The 16,459-nt window shown below is 45.4% G+C and overlaps 1 protein-coding gene across 2 annotated transcripts in view; it reads left to right on the top strand.

Moving 5' to 3' along the window:
• Window positions 1-14,917, top strand: part of CEP112 (centrosomal protein 112) — a 238,851-nt gene extending 223,934 nt beyond the window's left edge. The window contains exons 24-27 of one of the 2 annotated variants that reach the window (XM_066585987.1): window positions 2,876-2,965; window positions 12,454-12,555; window positions 14,099-14,163; window positions 14,718-14,917. In XM_066585987.1, coding sequence (XP_066442084.1) covers window positions 2,876-2,965; window positions 12,454-12,555; window positions 14,099-14,163; window positions 14,718-14,724 — 264 coding nt within the window. In that variant the 3' untranslated portion in view covers window positions 14,725-14,917. Of the gene's footprint in view, window positions 1-2,875; window positions 2,966-12,453; window positions 12,556-14,098; window positions 14,168-14,717 lie in introns of those variants that run through there. The other variant, XM_066585988.1, reaches the window with a different exon arrangement.
• Window positions 14,918-16,459: the final 1,542 nt, after the last annotated feature.

Genomic DNA, 16,459 nt, shown 5'->3' with positions numbered 1-16,459 from the left:
TCCAAATATTTCTGGCCCTAACTGTACATCTATATACCCTTTTGCCATTACTTTGAACAATAGGGTATATGTAAATAGCTACTGTAACACTCCACTGATCACCCCCATAGATATGTATGGATATTATATCACACCAGCTGGGAGCATTTATTTATGCTATCATCTACAGGAACTAGATGTGATGGTGTAACAGCCCCTATATTCTCAGTTTGGGATATGTATTATATATTATACAAACTTTACAGTGAGTTTGTTCCTTTTCAACATCTCCAAACTTACTGGGATGCTTATATGTACCTGGTTTATATAATACAACTTCTAAGTACTAATTCTGTGCTAACATTTCAGTACTAACTGATACCATGTTTCCCCCCAAAAATAAGTGTCTTATTTTAATTTTTGCACCAAAAGAGGTACTAGTTCTTGTTTTCGGGGGATGTCGTATAATACTTACCTAGCAGACGCCTCCAGGTCCCTCCCGCTGGGCTCCACAGTTCCGGCAGTTCTCAGCACCGACAGAAGATTGCTTGCTGGTATTGGGGTTTGAAAACCCCACCTCCAGCAAGCGATTGCTCTGATTGGCTGAGCCGCGGCTTTTACACCCCATTTATGCCAGTTAATTCCAGTTATACTATTTACAGTAAAGACTTGTGTTTGATACTGGGGTAGACCTATCAGGGGGCATCTGTTGCCTTACAGATAAGTTTGGTATAGCCGGGGTCTAGAGGACTCCATCCTAGAGTGCCAGCAAGGAGAGTTTTGGGGAGTTTGCATGAACATACGGACCTGTGGACCGCGTTCAGGCCTCGTGGAGTTGTTTCTGATCCTTTTCTCTTTCTGGAAAACCTATTTTTGATATTTTCTTCTTGGCAGGAAACCTTGTGGCACATTTGCTAGTTCTTCCCTTACGCAGATCGCAGTTATCCACTAATCTGGCCTTTTTTTCTGCACTGACATCAAAGCATCACTTCTGGGATATATATGGTGTGTTGCAACAAGTTGAGAAGAAACAGAAAATTCCCACCAGAATGGAGCGCTGCCATATGTGACGAGGTGGCATATGGATCAGTTTAAATCCAGGAGGTGGAGGACTCTCGCAGCGCTGTGTACGGATGAGCAGAGGCTACTGCCCCCGTAAATCCACTGCTCAAGAGAAGCCCCCAGAGACCACTGAAGGGGACCAGTTATATACGGCCATTATATTCTGGCCTTACATCAGGGTTTATATAGTGATAGAACTGCTGAATGGACACCAACGTTCTAATTATTGGGGGTCAGGCTGTAGGATCCTTGTGTACCTCATCTTCTCAGGTCTTCACACTCCGTGGAAACTGTAGTTGACTTATATGAAGATTAAAGGGTCATTCGGAGGAGGAATTCGAGCTCCTCTAGCTGTATCCTCATTGTTCCTGGTCATAAGACTATTTACTGTGTGGGTTCTGTTGCCATATATGTGATGGGGGGACAACCATTGCATCCCCCTCCCCAGCTCATTCTCTTGTCACATTAAAAAGCTTTCATTAGAGCTTTATACACTGTGTGCTAAAACTCCTCTCTGTTTTCAAGATCTCTGCTTGCTGTCAGTGAATGTCCATAGCTGAAGGTGAACAACCTGTCCTGATCTAGTCTTGGTTACGTAGCTGAGGGTTTGTTACAATGTATCCTATGCTAGACCATGCTCTGTGGACTCCAGACGGATACATTTTGCCTGCATTGATACACTGAAGCAAACTATCATTACAGGGGAGAGGTGTGCGCTGCAGATGTACTTGCAGAGGATTACAAAGCAGATCTGCAGTTGTGCACAGCCCCAGGTGAGGCAAGGTGTTTAGGTGGAAGCTCCTCCCCCCCCAGTACCTGCCATACCCGATCACTACTCCTGGGCACAGCCCCTCAGGTGGATAATACAGCATATCCAGAGGGGATGTTCTTGTTCCCTTCAGTATTTGGGACTTTCCAGGGCTGTGTACACTTGGTTCTGCATCACTTGTCACCAATATCTTATTACTGGCCTAGATGAGAAGACAACCACTTGTCGTCCCCCCCCCCCCCCCCCTTCCCCCCGGTGGTAGATAATGCCTTGTTTGGGTAATTGCAGACATTGCTGGATAGTAGTTTTTGTTACAGAACTTTATAACTTAGTGTGGATTGGCTGATAACACAGAGCAGGCGCTCAGAGTCTGCTTCTCTCTTGATTTGCTGAAGGCCCTTAACAATTATCATTCAAACAAGCAAAAATCTGTAAACGCAGCCAACGATCAAATCGTTCGCTTTTTGTTTATCATTCATTTCGTGCAGCATAAAAACCATCGTTCACTAATCGTTTTCCTTAAGCGGCGCTCGTTCCATCGTCCTCCGTCACTTATACAGTGCATGGGAACGAGCCAGCGATGCATCTTCCTATATGACCTCTGACATCGTTCTCCCGATATATCATTTGGTTTAAACAAACTCTTACTGATGAAACTATAGAATGCAATCTACTCCTGTGACTTTACACTAGACTCATCTGCTGCCCGCCTCTTACACAAAGACGAAGGGTCCACGGGGGCCGATCTAAGGCTTAATAACTTGTAACCTACTAATCATCACGTTCTGTGTCAGTTATAGGGGTTTCCATGCTAAACTGTTACAGATGATGATTGGTTGTGTACTGCGCCTTTAAATGTGAATAAATCCTAATTCTGTTATGGGCTGCTTATGGGTGGCAGGGGCAAGGATTGTGGGGCCCTGATGTCCGTGAGCAGAGTTCCTTTTGCCTGTTTGCAAGTAAACAGTCATTGTCCCTCTGGTGTCAGAAAGTAGAGTCCCTGGCCCTCAGGTTAACAATTGTCATGTGATCTGCGTTTTGTGACCGCATTTTGTGGTTTTGCAGCTCCTGAAGGATGAGGTGAACGGTTACTGCGATCAGCTCCACTTGTCGGAGAGGAGACTTCAGGACAAGGAGCTGGAGCTGCAGGAGCAGGTAAGACATGTCCCCCACCCTCACTGGGCTGGGGTCAAGTCCTATAACCTGTTACCCCTAGTCTACAGCCCCCTGGTGCCACTGTTTGCCCCCCATATCAGACCAGTAGTTTAGTTATTTCATGGCAGCAGCTGCATCTCTGCCTGATTAACTGTGATGCATGTAATGAACAAGGGGACCTCGTGCACCACCTGTACTGAGGTACCACTTCTGCCACTATATATGGCGCCATGTGTCAGTCTCTTGTACAACCCTTCCGAAGTACTTACCTGATGTTTCCTGTCCCAAAGTCCCTCACCTATCGGTTACTAACGTTCAAAAAAATTAGAGCATCCTCGGCAGAATTTTTGAATGAAGGCAACACTACTAAGTCCAGGGAATTGGGTATCAATACGGAACATTTCAGACAAATACAGTAAAGCCCTTTTATCAAGAAGCCGAAATATGAAAACTTATGTAGTTGTGTTGTAACTCACGGAGCGAAGTGACACAACTGATGGCTCTCTCCTCGGGAATAGGAGATCAACTGTCCCCATCTGCTGAATGAATAGCGAGGGACTGGTGTTGTTGGCGATCGTGATTGACAGGTCTGTGAAGAAAAAAGTTATAGGCTCTGATCCTATTAGTTGGTGAATTGGAGAGACATGATCTGAGCCCAGATAGTATATCCATCCCTCATTAATCACAGACTGACTCCTCTGTATCCTAGTGATCACCCCTCACCGCCCCCCAATTGTATAGGGAAGCTTCGTTATCATAAATCACTGAAAAAGGGAAATCTATTAGCTTTAGGTAATTAACTGGCTGACCTCTGCATGCAACATTCAGTCCATCAGCGGTGATTTGTTGCTTTAGCTTGGCAATCCATCAGCTTCACAGTGTCCTCTTGTCAGTCCAGCAGTTTCGTGTTGTCAGGTTATTAGTGGCAGTTTGTCAGTGTTAGTCTTTATTTACACGGGTGTTGCAATTTTCGGCGTTGCGATTTTCATTTGCAATGCGGGAATGCGATTTTCGGCCTCCCGCATTTCCACATTGCGGCCGAAAATCGGATGAACGAGAGAAATTTGCGACCATGCCGCTGCTAAATTTTACATTTTCTCACCCATTGACACGGCCGGGTGCGGTGTATACACGCCGCAGCCCAGAATTCCGTTGGCCGTGGGGAGAGAGTTTAGCGATGCTAAGCTGTCTTCCCCTCATTTCCCTCCTCCATTTGCCAACTGATCGCGGCAATAGAAGCTCCCCACTTCATGGTGGTTGCCGACAAAGGGAGGGGGAGAGAGTTTTGCAGCGCTAGCAGTATAAATGATGGTATCAGAATTATATAATCTTTTAGGTTTTCCACTTTTGCACTTTTCTGTTTTTCAGCAAATAATTTGCTTTTTGGCATTGCTGCATTTAGAGACACATAACTTTTTTATCTTTCCATTCGATGGAGCTGTGTGAAGGGCAGCTGTTTGCGTGGCAAGCTGTATTTTATGGTACCTTTTTGGTGTACATACAACTCTTTTGATTGTTTTTATTGAATTATTTGGGATCTGAAATCAGCATTTAGGCTCTGTTTTTTTTATAGTGTTTGCCATGTGGGATGAAGTGTTCAAATGATTGTATGGGTCGTTGTGGATGCGGAGTGAGCAGGCGTGGGTTTTTTTCAACAAAAATGTAAAAGTGCATAAAAAGGGTCTTTTTATCATTTTAATTGGATGTTTTTTCACAATTTTTTTCACCTGTTTGTATGTTCCTGCAGGGGACTTGAACATGTGATTCCATGAGTGCTCAGATAATACACTGAAGTACTTCCCTGCTGCAGTGCATTCTCTTATTATTGGGAATACCAGTCATAGCAAATCCAGAGGCCACTATCAGGCCTTCAGTTGGCATGCTAACCATAATGGTAAATTTAATGGCCTAAGGCAATGAGCTCCCTCCTACATGTCGTGGTCAACATTGATCAGAACTTGTAAGGGGTTAACTCCCGGCATTGAAGTTCTTTCCGGTTCTGTAACCCCGGCCGTCATTTAAAGCCCGCTAGCGTGGCGGATGGTGCTGACTCAGCTATTGACCTGTGCTATCTGTATCATTTCCCTCCCATGATGTACATGTACGGCATGGGGTGCCAAGGGGCGAAGGCTTTATTGTTGCTCTCACAGGGTGGCACTTGGACTTGGTTGTGCACCCCTTCTTATAGATTCTAGATAGGGGAAGAGTAGAGCACTCGGCAATGGGGATGTATGGAGGGCCGGTCAAGCACACTCGCAGCCTCTCCATACGGCTTCCCTGATCTGTTAGTGGGGAGAGGGGGATTTTGGTGTTGGGGGAGCCCCCAGCAATCTAACGTCAAACTTTCCTGTCTTTAGGGCTTATTCAGACCGCCATGGTCGAAGTATTAGGACTCGAGAAACATCGGCCAACACGCAGATGCAGTCTGTATGGTGTCCGATGTATATACTGAATGCTATACTCTGTCCATGAGAATGAGCGAGAATAGAACATGCAGCGATTCTTTTCACACGGACCACCAGGATTCATGGACGATAACCTCACCTGTCGGAACAGGCCCTTGACCCCCTTAGTGACCGCAAATACGCCTTTTTACAGCGGTCACTAATGGGCTTTATACCTGCACATGTATCTTTTTAAGGCGGTGGCTTGGCTGACTACTGACAGCCAGGTTTCTCTTGCAACTGCCAGGAACTGAGAAACCTCATAGCATGGCAGTTTAACCCCTTAATGCAGCAATCAATAGGAACTTCAGTATGTAAGAAGAAAAACAGGGGAAGGGGCTCCTTCTGTTGGGTGGCACTCAGCAATGTTAGCGCAAGGCACCAATGGGTTCCCATGGCAGCTGCAGGCCTGCCAAAGGCCTCCATGTCCGCTATGTAACTCTGCCAATTAGACCCCGCCTCCAGCAAAGTCTAAAAGGCTGATGTCATAGGCTTGGAAGAATGCTTTACATAAGCAATCCAATGCACCATCCAAACAATCAAATGATCACCTCTTCAGGTCCTTTAGAGGGATGAAATAATAGTGGCAAAATAAGTTCAATAAAGTTTAATTTTTTTTTTTTAAATCCAGTTTTAAAAAATATACGCAGGATCTTTCTCACAATATCCATTAATAGGCATACTTCATACCCAAGGACCCAAAGGCCTAATATTGGGGTTGTACACACACCTATTACACTCTAAGATCCCTGACACGCCGATGGCGGTGATGGAGAAATGGAGAGAGCTTATTCCCACTCTCACTAGTGAGGACTGGGAGTCTGCAATGTCCACATACACCACGGTATCACCGGCTGCAAATAATAAACTAACACAATTATATATTCTACACCAATGCTACCTAACACCAACCAGACTATATAGAATGAATAGGACACCCACTAACCAATGCCATCGGTGCAGAGCACCTAACGCAAATTTTAACCACCTAATATGGAGCTGCCCAGATATCTATACGTACTGGGGAGAGGTCACAGAATTCCTAACCCAATTGATGGGTATACCAGTACCACACAATCCAGCAGTGTGCCTATTAGGACTTCTAGATGAAGAACAATGGCAATATCATGACAGGATATTCCTCACCAAAGTACTATTCTATGCCCACAAAACAATAGCCCTACGATGGATGGACAGACGCCCTCCGACACTCTCGGAATGGCAGAATATTATTAACGCCATTTTGCCATACGAAAAAATAGTTTACAAAAATAGAAAATGCCCTGAAAAATGTAATAAGGTTTGGGAAAGATGGTGCGGATCAACGTATACAGTATTCACACAAGACCGATTACAAAGCCTGTTGAGAGCAACTATACCTGGGAATGCTCAGTAGAATGAACGAATGTTACCGCCCTCCACTGATACCATGAGAAAATGTTATGATGCACGGTATTCAATAATTGCATATGTCAATGTAACATACTCGAGTTTTGATTACATGATCACAAAGAGCCTATGATGTATTCAAAGTTATTTATTCATGTATTGTACAAAATACATACTGTTCAATAAAACGAGTTTAAAAAAATAAATAAATAAATATATATATATATACACACACACACACACACGCAGGTTTCCTCACAAAAAAAACTTTTTTAAATGGATAAAATACGAATTGTTAAAATTTTTTTTCTTTAAAGCCAACATGTAATAATAGGTAATACCACGCGGATTCATAATGGTCCGAGCAATGGAAATATTTAGCTATTTATTTCGCTTGATAAACACCGTAAAATAGTTTTATAGGTAACGCCGGAATTGTTCTGTTTCTTTGCTTCACTTCCCAAAAAAAACAATAAAAATGCTGTGTGTCTTAGAATGCGGCGCTGCTGATTCTATTGTTTTTCTTTTAAAAAAAGTGTTGTTTTTTTGTGTTAAAGTAGTAAAAAAATTTTAAAAACCCTAAGGCCGCCTGCAGACGAGCGGGTCGGATCCGGCAGCGAGAATTCTCGCCGCGGGACCCGACCCCAGCGCCTGCAGGGAGGAGCGCGTACTCACCCACGCCCGGCGGCCCCGACTCTTTCATGTGCCGGCTGCCAATCAGCCAGCGCATGCGCAGACCGGAGCCTGCGGCCGGGTGAGTGACATTTCTGTGCGAGGCTCTGCGAGCCCCGCACAGAAATAGGACATGCCGCGGTTTGTTTGCCGCGCGACAAAACCGCTGCCATCTGCATAGGAGTGCGTATTGTAATGCACTCCTTCCTATGCAGGCTTTCAGTGGCGGAAATCCTGCGGATAATCCTGCCGCGGGATTTCCGCCCGTGTGCAGGCGGCCTAAAGTTGATATCGCAGTAAGGGCAGGCCCACAGGAGCGTAATTTAATTGCATATTATGCATGCAATATACTCACAATACACTGTGAATGGAGTCAGTGAAAGTACATTGATATTCATTGATCCGTTCCCACTTGTGTATAAAAGAACACAGCATGTTCTATTTTACCGCGTATTACACGCGATAGAGCCCTGTTCTCTATGAACGCTGTACATACGCATTTACATTGTGTATGTGCGGCCTTTTCTACGCATGTTGCTAGGAAAGTAAAAGAAGAAGCTGGTGCATGACCGCGTCCATGAGACCATGCACAAGCATACGCAATCACAATCGCGGTGATACGCAGCTCTACACTCCGGTAAACCGCTGCGTTGTATACAAACAATCATTGTTGGCTCGTTACACTGTAAACAGCGATCGTTCAGTTGTTGGTGAATGGGAATGATTTACAAGCGAACGATTTAGCTGCCTGATGACGTTGTCACGGTTGGCTTGTGCGAACGAGAAGTTGGTCCATGTAAAAGTAGCCATATGGACTCTGCAGAAGGGGAACCTGGTGGAAATGCAGGTTACAAATCCTAAAATGACCAGAAATAGTCGTGTTCTCCATCTGCGTTGCTCATGTACACAGCAGCTTACTCTGAAAATGTTGGTACACTTCAGTTATTAATGACCTATTATCAGAATATGTTATCAATATCAAGCCGGTGAGGGGCTAACTCCCGACACCCCCACGGATCAGTGCTCAGGCAAGCGCTATGACCTGTTCTTCGGCATAAGACGTCACATGGCCTTTCGCTACATAAGCCCCTTTAAATGGAAGGGACTGGTCTGCAATACGTCTTCATACACCTGATCGACAGGACTGACTGGAGTCTGCCCCCCGCGACCCGATATTGATGGCCTATTTTAAGAAAAAGTCATTATTATTAAAATCCCCTTGATCATCCTGAGCTTTTAAAGGGGTTTTAGAGGGTTAAAAAATATGGTAACATAAAAAACCATTGGGGTTGTTGATCTGGGTCTTGGAGTCGGGTAGGGACTTTCAAAACATTGATCCAGGGATTATTCTGACTGCCATTATGGAGTCAGGAAGGAATTTTTCCCCCCTAGGGAGCTAATTGGCTTCTAACTTGTTGTTTCTGCCTTCCTCTGGATCAACAGGGGGGGGGGCAGGCTGAACTAGATGGACAAAAGTCTAACATAGTATGCTTTCTATGAAAACAGGACCACACCTGTCTATAAGTTATATGTGACTTTGCAACTCAATCCCATTCAGTCCAGTAAGGCTGAGCTGCAGTACCAGATACAACCTGCAGAGAGATGTGGTGCTGTTTGGAATACAACAGCCATAGTTTTGTAATCTTGTGCAACCTGTTAGAAGGGAACATGCCCTGACCATAGACTCACCTGGTAAGTCTATAGACTGACCCGAGAATAGTCAGTTTTACACAGAGCGATTCACTCCGTCAGACCAGCACCAATCAACAAGCTCTGCGCTCATCTACGGGTTTTGCGCAGGCTGATTCAGATCCTGATAGCGGGCATATGACGGCTCGTCCCCACAGTGTTTCATCATTATGGACCGCACCTTGTTGATGAGCTGCCAGCCACAATGATATTCTTTGTGCCACATTTGCTCATTTGCGGAGTGATTGGCGGCACACTTATTTGACCCGATGAACGGACAAATGAGCGTTCCCAGGAATGTCCTTGCCAAATCATTGGGCTGTGTAAAAGGCCCTGACTTCCTACATGAAGGCGGACTCCTACAAGCCGGGTCTAGCACAGCATATGGACACGCCGGATCATGGCATTAAAAAAATGGCGTAATGATACGTATGGCGCAGTACATAAACACATTGTGTCATTTTTGATGGTTTCACCTTCATCTATCTTCAGTCCCCCAGCTGACACCTCATCCCCCTCCTTTCGCCGCACCCTCCATAGCTCTTGCTGGAAAATGTTCCGTTTTTCAGTGTTTTTGTAATTATTTGCCTGCAGGCGTCTGACACATAACCGCACCAGCAGCAAAGCAATTTCACAAAGTCTTAAGATTAGCTCCTGCCACCCAGAGATAGACGGTGACAATAACAGAAAATATCGGATTTTCTCTGGATTGTACCTGTAATTATAGAAAAGAGACACCACTCGGCCCTCGTTGACGGAATCAGGACTGCGCTGAGTATATCCTAGAGCGTCACGGGACTCTACACGCCGCAAGACGGGAGCCTAACACTGCGAGTCACAGCAGAGCTGCAGTCGTGGTGTTATATACCGAGTACATCCAACGCTGCAGTCGCTATTCGGCTTTTTCAGGGTATATTCACCCAGGCGGTTTTCACGCGCGAGTTCCGTCTGATTGCGATATAGATGGAACGCGCACGGGAAAAGAACACCTTCATTGAAATCTGTTTATTCACATGAATGATTTTTCTCTCGGACTAATGATGTCCTAATTTGGGGTGATTCTTTAAGAATCACCCGTGTTTTTCCTGCGGCGGCCTGAAAACAGTCACAGCGCACTTATATGGGAATGCGATTTACCATTGAAAAAACCTGTGATTTTCATGAGCGGGAAGAACGTGCGTCCAGCGATGCAGTGTGTTTTTCTCACAAAATGCATCACAATCACAGGTTTATGAGTGCGATATCAGATACGACACTCGCCCGTGTGCATACACCCTTATCCTGTATTATACTCCAATTACACCCAGAGCTGCACACACAATTCTGCTATTATGTCATGCGCCCTCCTCCTGGGTCACAGATGAGTAAAGAATCCGTATTTACTTAGAGATTGTTTTACCGCGGCTCCTCCATTATATCCTCCGTGCGCTTATAGTGCCTCATCTTTAGGATAAGTTCTGGGCCTCATTCACAGAATGTTCTTTGTGTCGCCCGACATCACTTGACTGTTTCACTTACACAAGACGCATCTGTAAGAACACTTTACTTGTAACTGAAGTGAATGAGGACCGTGGCGGTCCCACTAATGTCTCCATTGACCTCTATAGGGGAGGGCGCTATCTGCGACCTTCATCAGTCCTGCAGCCGTAGATCTATGTAACTTCCGAGCAGCGGGATAAGGCTTTACTGGTCATAGCGAGGGCGCTAGCTTCACCGTCAGCCATTTCCACTTTGAGGATATCTGAGAATTTTTCTGCCGCAGCTGAAGCCATCTTTACGGAAGAAAATACTCGGTCCTTGTTCTGGATGAAAAGGGCTCAGATAATTTCCAAAAATGGAGCCGGGTTCCTCTCCACTTCAGGCTTCATGTCCAATAGGTGGGGGTCCTGGAAGAGGAACTTTGATTTATTATGGCATATACTTGTGTCTCAGCTGGGAATACCCTTGCAGCCCTTGGCAGTGGTTCATCATGGCAATGTGACCAGAAAAGGTTGTGCACCCCTGTGCTAAAGCAAGCAGAATTTCGTTCACCGCAGGGCCTGGTTGTTTGCGTGAGGAGTGAAGGAATAGCTCCCACTCCATCCAGACAGTCTTGGTTGGTTTTGGGATGTCTGATTCTATTAGGGCTCAGGTATTTTATAGGCTGCACCTCAGTCCGACTGGGCGCATCCCCGGCCTAGAGAAGGGAGCGGGCGACATCATCAGGTTATTTGGACTGTCTTACTAGTGTTGGGCCTACCCTATGTCGGGAACCATTCATGTGTAGTTAAAGGTGGCGGGGCACAGGGTTGTCGTTTGCTAGTTTTCTTTTTTTCATACCTGTTATCACAATTGGAAAATAAAACTGTTTGAGGTCACTTGTACCGTTATCCTGCAGTGGGCGCTACAACGTTCTTGTGAACCCATCGCACAGCGCCCATCTGCCCCAGGAAAACTGCTCACTGCGTGATCCCTTACATAAGGGGCAAGTTTCTATAATTTGTCACCTAGATCAACTCCAGTGCCCCAAATCTCCCACCACGGGGTGTTCACCTAGCTGATCTGGTGACGTCACACAACTCTGGTCATCCGGACCTTGATTCACGAATAGCACTGCAGCGTTCTTACCGGTTATATGGATTCATCATCCTACTTTTATGTCCCGTGTTCTCCCATATTACCCTGCACTGTTGGGATTCGTCACCTAGTTTATCCTGCAGCGTTGTCACCTGTTTGACGATGCCCCCATCCCTCACACACCCATATTGTCCCACCGAAGAGGTTATGTTCATACAGAGGAAATGTGGTGCGGAGTCCACATCGCCAAAGTGCCCTACTGCTGGTAATAGTAATCCCAGGGCCTGCACCCACCACCGCCTGTATATTGGGGCTCAGACTCCTGCTGACCAGATGAGATGCCTCCACCTTCTGCACCCCTGTGGGACATAATACCTGCTGAAGTAATGGGGTGAATCTGCTCATGCTGCATCGTGCCATTTAGTCCCCAAACAGAAATATGGCCGCTATCCATCTGGCCTCGCTCTGCCCCTTTCCCAGAGGTTACATGGGTCCACAGGTGGCGGTTGTATTTCATGTACTAAATGTCACATTTCAATAATTGAATCCATTTCAATAGTTTGGTGGGTGCAGTGAGAAGTCTCAACCAGTGTCACTATGTTAGATAATAAGATTCACCATGCAGGGGTCTGGAAAAGCTGGGTAACTGCCCCTATTGATGCAGCAATGTTCACTATGTTGACTGCCACTCAACTTTCATGCTACCCTGACTCACCTATCCATCATCTTCTCCCACAGATCACTCACATCCGGCAGGAATACGAACTGAAGATGCGGGGACTGATGCCAGCGTCCGTGCGCCATGAACTAGAGGACACGATAACCTCTCTGAAATCACAGGTAACGATGGATCATGTGATCAGACTGGTTCTGCCTCTCACCCAAGTATAAGGCTAGGCTCCGCTGCCACATCTGGTCGCCCATACATCGCAGTAATCTTGCACATCATAGCCATTTTCAAGGTTTCTGTATGAGATAGAAAGTCACTACCAAACTCACAAAAATATTCTAGAAGTTGGGATTTTTCTTTTTTTTTTTTTTTTTTAGACCTCCTGTCACCCTGAGCACCACTGTGCACTATTGATTATATTATACACTTACTAATTCTGCTGGTTGGTATTGGAAACTGCAAGCTTGGGCATAGACCCCTGTTCACCCACCCCCAAACAGCTTAGCTGCGCTCCTCTAATGCAGATAGGTGGTTAGTTTTTCGTCCAGAGCAAGCTCTGTGCAGATACTGAAAAAGCAGGGAGTGCTGGGTGATTTTCAGCTGTGAACGGACAGTGGAACGGTCTATAACCAGGGCTGCCAACCTAATAGTTTCTGGACAACTTATAAAACAAATCGCAGACAGCCAACATTTTATGGACATATTGACAAACCCTAATGCCATGTAAAGATAGGTGATATATTTCCAGCCCAGATAGCTGATAGGAAGACATAGCAAGTAATTATCATATTACAAGCTGTAATATGATAATTACTTTAAAAAATCACCAACACATCACAGAAAGTGGAGAAAAGTGCCCTATTTTTATGGACTGTTCAGGAATTTACAGATTGCTGGCAATCCTGCCCATAACCCCTATAATGCTATATGTATCCTGACTCCTCCCAGTTCTCTTCTCTATGTAAAAGCCCTTTAACCAGTTGGACCCTTTTAGGATCTGGTTAAAGGTGGAGGTTCCAAATTACTTTCGAGATGTTGGCCTTGTGTGTGTTTTCTCTTCCTTGTGTGTGTTTTTTCTTCCTTGTGTGTGTTTTTTCTTCCTTGTGTGTGTTTTTTCTTCCTTGTGTGTGTTTTTTCTTCCTTGTGTGTGTTTTTTCTCTTCCTTGTGTGTGTGTTTTCTTCCTTGTGTGTGTGTTTTCTTCCTTGTGTGTGTGTTTTCTTCCTTGTGTGTGTGTTTTCTTCCTTGTGTGTGTGTTTTCTTCCTTGTGTGTGTGTTTTCTTCCTTGTGTGTGTTTTTTCTCTTCCTTGTGTGTGTTTTTTCTCTTCCTTGTGTGTGTTTTTTCTCTTCCTTGTGTGTGTGTTTTCTCTTCCTTGTGTGTGTGTTTTCTCTTCCTTGTGTGTGTGTTTTCTCTTCCTTGTGTGTGTGTTTTCTCTTCCTTGTGTGTGTGTTTTCTCCTCCTTGTGTGTGTGTTTTCTCTTCCGTGTGTGTGTGTTTTCTCTTCCGTGTGTGTGTGTTTTCTCCTCCGTGTGTGTGTTTTTTCTTTTCCGTGTGTGTGTTTTTTCTCTTCCGTGTGTGTGTGTTTTCTCTTCCGTGTGTGTGTGTTTTCTCTTCCGTGTGTGGCTTCTCTTTTCCAAGTGTTGTCTGCATTTCTCCTCCACAGTCAGATGTTATCTGTTTCGTAATGCACTTTTCCATTCCTTCCCTCATTACAGGTGAACTTCCTCCAGAAAAGGGTGCAGGTGCTACAAGAGGACCTCACTCTCCATCAGAGTAAACGGTAAGGGGATCCATTATCTTGGCTCCACATAGTGTGATCGCCCGTGATGCGTAGGGCCCTTTTACACTGGACGATTACGGTTCAGAATCTCACTGGATCGTGCGATTCTAAACAATTATCGTTCAATGTCAACGCTGCCCGCGAATGAACGATGATTTGTTTGTTATTCAGTTTGTGCAGGCTGAAGACTCAAACGATGATCTGTGTAAACAGGCAGTCGTTCATCTATGCCCAACTGCCTGTTTACTGTGCCTGAAGTGATCTCCGGGCTTCTCCACCTCCATTCACAGAACGATCATCACTCCTGTGTGAAAGCATGAAATAATAGCTGGGATGATTATCGGGTGCTTGACGGACGTCCCATGTAAAACATGTTCACACTGAGTGATTAGGTTTAAAATTCGAATGATCCAGCAATGTTTTGATCGATAATCGTTCCGTGTGAAAGCGGCTTACCTCATCTGCACAAAGTGCGATAGCGATCACCCTGGGCAAGTGGGGAATGTGATGGTAATGATGTGGAGTAATGGCGGCTGTCTTTCTCCTGCTTGCAGGTTATGAATCGCGCACCAGAGGCGATGGCAGAGAATGGACTCTGTCCGGCACGCAGTGAGCGCTATACAGACCTTATAAATAAAATGCATGTGCCAATCAGAATTTGTATTTATTGGTGGCGGGCTGCACCCTCCCCTCCCCATCGCATCATGTCAGCACTTTTTTTATATTTAATGTGCATTAAATTTTTATTTTATAACTTCTCTGTTTCTCATCATTTTCATTTCAAATACTCCTTTGAATGTGCCCATTGTCACCACACATACCCAACAGAACGTACCCATCACCATGCCCGACCACCAATTACTAATTCAAATGAGGAGTGAGGACCCTGCTTACAATCTGTGGGAAAAGGGGAGACCCAGGAGGTTACAGTGTCTGTTCTGTAGGGTGCTCCAGCCATCTTTTGTACTAATTAGGGTAGTATGTATAAAGCTGGATGAGCGGATCACCAGCAGATATATCTGTATCACATATAAAGTGCATTCAGGGGCAAGAATTGTGGGGAATACTGTGCAATGAAGGGATCAGATATGGAGAAATGTACCGTAAGGATTGAAGGTGGGAGACAAAAGAAAAGGCGCCTGTCACGGAGAGACAATCGCTCCAACCAGTGCGTCCAATATGAGTCCGATCGCTCTAGCGGGATTGCAAGTGTGAAGTCGCCAGACTACAGGTGGATTTGTAACCAGCTTTCATGGGGTCCTGCCGCATGCAGACCCAAAGCACAAATCACCCCCTGATCCGGTCTAGAGCACTCCAGCACTCTACAATGACGCTCGCACACACGCTGCCACCACCAGCTGGTGCTCAGGCGAGCCGGACACCAGATTGAATAACCACCACAATCTCTTCAGAGTACGGATCATTTTAAAAAGGACAAGGCTGAACTAACAGATTTACACAAACACAAGGGATATACAAAACAGGTTGTTACACCGTAGTATGAGGGTATACAGGCACACACACACAAACAGTACCAAAAATAAACAGAGATAAAATAGCAGAAAGATACCAGGCTGGAGATCGGTCTGGTAGTGCAGAGTCACGGGAACAACGGGCAGCCCATCGCTGAACCGAGTCTCCGAGGTCTAACACATGGGAAAGGGAATCCCTCTGCTTTAGGGTCTCCTCAGACTACACCTCCTTTCAGTCTCCTTTCGACATCACAGAGGGGTGTGTTGAATGAATGTATAGCCCACTTTGATGGAAACCCAATGTAATTTTTCAGCCATATTTCCCCAGGAGGTGCTCCCATGGGAAAATCATGGCTGCCATGCTGCATATCGCTGGGACCTTTCAGTGATCCATAAACCCCATTATGGATTTTCCATATGATCTATCTTTGGTGCCCCAATTTGTCTGCTTGCGTCTCTTGCTTTCAAAAGAGAGCCAGGGCCATATACAAATCAGCATATTCTCATTACTGACCCTTATTTGTTTGAGAAGGACATTTGCTCTTCCAGCCCCGGGGACATTAACACTTCCAAGAGAATAGGAGGCGGGATGGGGGGGGGGTGTAGATGATTTCTGTGGAATAGACAGCTGTCTGTCCACCCAGCTCTCCCTGTAACCTGAATGGTGATATACCGACATGCCAAGATGGGTGACAATTTTTGGGTCACCCTATATCACAGCGTCAAATTAGAGATTTTTAGTAGAGCTGACGAATGTTTTTAGGCCATGCTTCAAACTGAATGGGAATGAATCTGTTCAGGGTAGCCGATTCTAGAGGGATGAT

The sequence above is a fragment of the Eleutherodactylus coqui genome, chromosome 13, assembly GCF_035609145.1.
Source record: "Eleutherodactylus coqui strain aEleCoq1 chromosome 13, aEleCoq1.hap1, whole genome shotgun sequence".
Taxonomy (NCBI): Eukaryota; Metazoa; Chordata; class Amphibia; order Anura; family Eleutherodactylidae; genus Eleutherodactylus; species Eleutherodactylus coqui.
Note: the sequence above shows the minus strand (reverse complement) of the source record. Positions and strands in the feature narration are given on the sequence as shown.